Below are 6,549 nucleotides of genomic sequence, written 5' to 3'. Positions count from 1 at the left end.
ATGTTCCTTTCGATTGTATTATTATTTATAGTGATGGATGTATCATCTGTACAAATGCTTCTTACTAAACCAGGACCCACATTCACAAAGAACCTATTAAACTTATCTACTACATCCTCCAATCTATTGACCGGTGTATCATTATCCCTAAAATATTGAGGGTAGTTACTCTTGCTGGAACTGTTTCTAATCAATTTATTTAATATATTCCACTTACCTCTCATGTTATTTTTATTATCCTCTAATACTTTAGAGTAATATAGTTTCTTACATCTCCTCAAAATCTCAATTAATTTGTTCTTATATGACTTATATTTTTCTTCCGCCTTCTTTGAGCTGTCCTTTATGAATTCCTTATATAACACATTCTTTTTTTTACATGCATTCTGTAATCCCTTACTCATCCACGGTTTCCCACTGTAATTCCTTTTGTTTTTATACTGCTTACGAGGACAGTTCCTGTCATATACTTTCTTAAATATATTTAAAAATTGCTCATATGCTTTATCTAAGTCTTCCTCTCTGTAAACTGATTCCCAGTTTTGCCCCATAAAATCCTCTTTTAGCCTCCTTACAGCATGTTCATTCGTCACCCTCCTATAGAAAATATTTGTTTTTGGCCTCTCTTTTCTATACTTCAGCTTCAATCTGAAGTCACAGTAAAGACCTGAGAAAGAAGATGACATCAAGACAACATTAATGATGAAAGGCTGCTTTTAAGCCTGCCGCAGGCTGCACACATGCCTCAACAATGCACAAACTTTTAGCGTCATGCCTCTGGTATATAGTCTGCACTGTACTTCTAAGGCTAGCCAGTCTTTCAGGTTTACTATTTCATTTTCATATAACAGCAACTCTTTTAGTTTTGCTCTGTGTTTGGAATGACACTATCTACAGACACTGTTGATTTGACTATGTCTGATCTGTCCATTATGACCATTACATAGAGCTAAAAACAGTCACTAAACACTTTACACTTGAATCAGTTTTGTTCACACTTCCTTTTATGCCTTAGCTGTCAATAAACCAAGATTATTTTGAAACCACTCCAGGGCCTAATTGTTAACGGCAATGTCCACAGTTCGATTTCCAGCTGGCAGACCTTTGTTACACCTCTAACTGTCCTTGTTTCCCGTGTCCTTCTAGACTGTCAACTGTTCAATAAAGGCAAAATGCCAAAAAAAAAACAACCTTTTCAGGATGATATCCTGGTATCAGTACAAAGATGGGATGGGTCCATACCTGTTGAAACAATACTCAATTCATGATGATTGATTTGCCTTTTAGTTTGTTTCCTCCTTTTCTCTTTTGTCTCTGTATGTATCTGTCCTCCTGACATGTTAATAATCAGGATAATTATCTTTATTGGCCAAGTATGTTACACACAAGGAATTTGTTTCCGGTACAGAACCGAGGCAGCCATCTACGGCGCCAACTCACCATCTAACCATCGGGGGCAACTTGGGGGTTCAGTGTCTTGCCCAAAGACACTTCGACACGTGGACTGCAGGCACCGAGATTCGAACTTCCAACCCTCCGGTTGGGAGACGACTGCTCTACCCACTGAACCACAGTGGGTAGCATCATCGCATTAGCTTGTTCAAGGTCAGGATACGCAATCTCTGTCTGCACACTGTTAATCACACACAGTCCACACAAGGCAAAACACTTGTTTAGGAGCTCCACATCACAACAAACACGTGCACAAACTACACATTCACACATTTCTAACTAGCCAGCTGCATTCGTCCCGTTTCATGCTTCCAGACCCAATTGGTTAAGGAAAATGATTTGTGTGGAAGAATGACAGATCATGCTTTCACTGCAACACAAACGTGTGTGTGCACAACAATGTGATTAATGGCACAGCAAGATGACTTTCAGGCTAACTGCAGGAAGCAGCAGTGTCAGTGCAGCAGACAATGACCTCACTGTGAAAAACTAGCCCTGGGATTCCAGCCTACTAATATGTACTGGATATATGGTTACAGGTTCAAGGACTGTTTTATTACTTCATTCATGGATCGTTCCATGTACTGTACATGTCTGAGTGATCTGACAGAGATTACCATGTTTTTTACTTTGTCTGATTGAGCCATGTCATGTTAGAGGTGGAGCAGGGATCCAGACATTTCTACAAACTCTGTAATAACAAGCTAGACCTGGCCTTAAAATGACATCTGGCTGACACACACATTTGTATCCATGCATCTGTCACCTCAGTTTCTGTACAGCTCTAAAGGGCAAGTTCAAGAAAGACTTTGTGTTTTTTTTTTTTTAAATCTCTGAGTTTGTGTGTGTGTGTGTGTGTGTGAGATCACATTTCTTTGAATGTGTCTATATGCTTCATTGCTACATAACCAGTTTGACACCAACAAACAGGACGGAGCTGCTCTAAGTGTGAAACTGAGGTGATGTGAAACCTTCCTCCATTTGCAAAGTTCAAACTTTAGCAAGTGTCTTTACACTGCAGTGACAAGTTTCAGTAGCATGGCATATGGTGATTGTTAACGTTCCACTTTGCACCTTCTGTACCAACATGTAGTCATTGCACAAATAAAAAACTGCAGCAACCTCTTCATAGTAACTCTTTGTTAGTAAATAACAAAACTATGGTGGCTTCCCAGGACTGTCACACAACCTTCAAGAAACTCAGAGGCAGTGTCCTGAAGATTTACAGTGCAGTGTAGCTTCAAAATGCTGTTAGAATGTAAAGGCCTGTTGCAACCAATTCATCTCCTGCGCCAACAAAAGCCAACAATACTGGTTAAAAGGATTAACCAGGACTTGCTCTCTGTTAGGTGGCACTACAATGCCCCAACCTCAGTGAGACAGGTCACGCTGTTTGATTTCTAGGTATCATCAATAGACAAATGCAGACTTGCCTTTACAGCTGACAGAGCTTTATGGTGACAGCGCCGAGCCGGTTTGTTTTTAAAGGTACAGACGATAACATGAGTGAAACGTTCAGGTTATCTGGCATGCTACCTCTGGACTTTCCAGGATTTGTCCCGTCTAAATGTTAGTATGGTGTACGAGTACATACGCTTTTGTCTTTCCAGAGGATACCGAGTAGCTGGTCTCAAATATCAAGCTGATAATAATATGGAGTGTTAGGTCAATCATCACCAGGTCCACTCAGCAGCTCTATAATCTTCCTCAGAGGGAGGAGTTTGCACAGTTGTCAGTAAAGAATAGATGTTCCTATTTTAGTTTATTATATTTCAGGCCACACACACACACACACACACACACACACACCGCCTCATAATGTAAACTGATGGGAACAAACGTGCTGATAGCTTTAAAAGAACACTACAGTGTGCACTGCTTATCAGATTCACCCACCTCACCTCTTAACTTCTGTTGTGTCCTATCAGTAACACACACACTCACATCAAGAGTGTAAACTTAGGATTCCAGTGTAACGGTGATAAGACTCAAATATCTCCTCTTCACAGATACACACACCTGGAGCACCAACACCCCCCCAGTGGCTCATTCTGTCAAAACCACATGCACCCAACTAGATTTCTGCTTGTCAGTGTGGACAGCATGGATTTCCCTCTCTCTCTCTCACACACACACACACACACACATATATATATATATCCACCTTCACATACCTTTCAAAGCCTGGATGAGCGCCTTGCCGTCTTTAATAAGCTCCTTGATGAACTTGTTGGTCTTGTCGAGCTCCAGTTCGTGGGACTTCAGTCTCTCCCTGAACTGCGGGCTGTCCAGGTAGCAGTCACTGAACTCCAGGGCAGGTAGTCCCATCTTCTTCTCCACCACCACCGGCCACGGCACAAGCTGGACGACCCCGGCAAAAAAAGGTTCCCAACAGGAGAAGGAGGAGGAGGGAGAAACCCTGAGCTGCTACTACTACTGCTGCTGCTGGAAATGATGGAAAATCCAATTACAACATGTAAACACCGAGGCGGAGATGTATCCGAGAGAAATGTCTGCCTACATAACCTGTCTTGATTTTTTTAAGGTAAACTCTCAAGAATGCACAAGTAAAAACAGCTGTCCGCCGCATGCAGTTAAATGATAAGTCAGAGTAGGAAAATTGTTTGATGGGGTTCAATGAAAGCGCGTCCACTTGCTCAGGTAAACAGCTGCTGCGTTCCCCTCCACCAAGTCATTGTGCACCGGACAAACTCAGCCGTGCGTGAGGCGGGAAAGAAGCTCCAGAGGAAAGAGCAAAACTATAAGATCGTAAATGCGATGTCCTGCCAGGACGGTTTTTAAATGCAATGCTCTCTCCACAGCCCCGCTCGGCTCAGCGTTGCAGACCGTAACCAACCTACCCCGACCCAGATAATCCTCTGATTGACGTCCCTGTCGGCCAATCAGGTAACCGGAAATGGAGCTCGCAGTCTGGGTGGCTACTCTAGAGAAAATGCAATAAAAAACGAAGAGGGTTCACTGTGACCATGTTTGTAGAAACGGTGTTGCCAGAAAAACTGAGTACTATTCTCTATACAGACTACGGCCCCATGTCAAACTTATGATGTAGCCTAAACATCTTATGCCCAAGTTTTTAAATTATTGTTACTGAACATTTTCAGATGGATAAAACCAAGACAAGGAGGTCAAGGTGATCACCAGAGTCAGTAGGTTTCATCCTTCAGGGAACATGAATGTGTGTAAACGTTCATGCCTGTCATATATCTGATAAGAAATTTCATTTTGGACTCCCGACCAAAGTGGTGGACTGACATTACAATCCCTATAGCCGCATCACCATCTTTTGCAGTGCTCACTATCCCAGAATATATTCTGAATAAGTGTGGGGCATTCACCCTGTCTGATCAACTGTAAATTCAACCAATAACATGACCAACAATTCACATTCAATTACACACGTGACTTGAATCAATGACAAGCCAATGGAAGGTGTTAATAACTCAGTCAGGCCTAAAGGATGTTTGTCTAGTTATGTCATCAGTCACAGGGCTTCATGTGATTTAGGCTGCCTGCTGTTACCTTACAATAAACCTGGTTGTCATAAAACGGCTGCCAGCTTAACACCACTACTCTATTTACCACTTTGTTGCGTGTTCAAGCACAATTTGCTAGTGATAAACCTCGCCTTGAACTCCATGAGATTCAGGATTTTTATTTTCCATTTATGCATAAACAGACAGTCTAGGTATATAGGAATTCTTGTGCAGCTCTCCTGTGGAGTCAGGTAAGGAGTCAAAAGCCAGAAGGAACACTTAGTCTTTAAATAAAAAAATGACATAAAGGCAGCAAAGCATTAAAACCGCAATACACAAAAATAGGGTAATAGTATTTTCTCCAGTGAACTTCAAACATCGCACTTAGTAATTCACATGGTGGAGTTGGATATGCCATTACACTTGGTGAGGTAGTGAGGGGTTACTGCACATGTTTAGTAAGGGGTTATTGCACATACATTCTCACATTTTCTTATTTGCCATCAATCTTACTGCAGGAGGGAAAAAGCTGTTGTAGTTCAGTGTGTGATGATACTGTCCGCCCTGCTGTGCCTGAGGTTGTAGGTGCAGTTTTTGTGTCTGAGCAGGGAGTGAGCTGGGTGGCCTGGATCTCTGAGTATGTTCTCTGCCCATGAATGCACCATTTAGATATTTTGGCCACTTTGAGACTATGTTTTAATCTAAGACAGAGGGAAACAAGCACATATAAACATACTATGTTTGAATATTTAATGTCATCTTAATTAAAAATAGGGATAGTATTGTAGCACTGCTGAAGCAGAGACTGCATATCAGTGAGTAGCGCCAAATAAAAATATTTATTACGTACATAGTATTACATCTTCCCGTGAAGAGACCATCTCAGCATGCAGTGGGCCCGGGGCCTGTTTGGTGGGAGGAGACGCTGATGTCATTTCAGTTGGAGAAGGGAATTTCTGTGGAGCAGTATCTGCCTTGGATTAGAGCCTACATCACTCTCTGGCGCCCTCTCGTGGCTCAGTGCTGCAGAATTTTTTTTTTATCTATTTGACAACACTTCTCGCAGTTTGAAACGGTTGTGGTTCACTTGGTGGGACACAACAGAAAAACCTCAAGTGTAGACAGTAAAATGAATGGCAGCTGAAATCCACTGATCTGCTTTGGTTAAACTGTCACAGCTTAGTGGGACACATGACTTGAACAAATCCATTATTAATGTTATTAACGACACCTGCTCTGACAAGACAATGTTTAATTTATCAACATGCATCTAGGATCACATAACTGTTTGTCTGCATGTCAGCCCTGTGATAGCCTCTCACCCGATACCAGCTGGGATTGGCCCCAAATAACTTATTTTTCACTGTGTAAAATTATCCCAGGCAACAAGAAGATCATTTATCACAAAATTCAGAAGATCTAAGTAGTACTGACATACCTGTACTGACTTTTTGTGATCCTAGCATTGCTGCTTCTTTTGCTACTGTTAATATCCATTTTAATACTGCATACATGTCACTGACACGTGCAGAGTTTGCGGTGACTATGTGAAAACAGATCAGATTTAGAATCGGTTCTTCCTCTGCCACTGCACAGAGCAGCG

At 41.8% G+C, this 6,549-nt stretch overlaps 1 protein-coding gene across 1 annotated transcript in view; it reads right to left on the bottom strand.

Moving 5' to 3' along the window:
• The window catches only part of LOC109959963 (rho GTPase-activating protein 26), a 59,239-nt gene extending 55,459 nt beyond the window's left edge, over positions 1–3,780 (bottom strand). Inside the window, exon 1 of the mRNA XM_020599756.1 lies at positions 3,627–3,780. Within this exon, the coding sequence (XP_020455412.1) occupies positions 3,627–3,780 (154 nt within the window). The remainder of the gene's footprint in view (positions 1–3,626) is intronic.
• Positions 3,781–6,549: the final 2,769 nt, after the last annotated feature.

This window comes from Monopterus albus, unplaced genomic scaffold (assembly GCF_001952655.1).
Source record: "Monopterus albus unplaced genomic scaffold, M_albus_1.0 scaffold42.1, whole genome shotgun sequence".
NCBI classification, from domain to species: Eukaryota; Metazoa; Chordata; class Actinopteri; order Synbranchiformes; family Synbranchidae; genus Monopterus; species Monopterus albus.
This window is presented reverse-complemented; position numbering and strand designations above follow the sequence as displayed.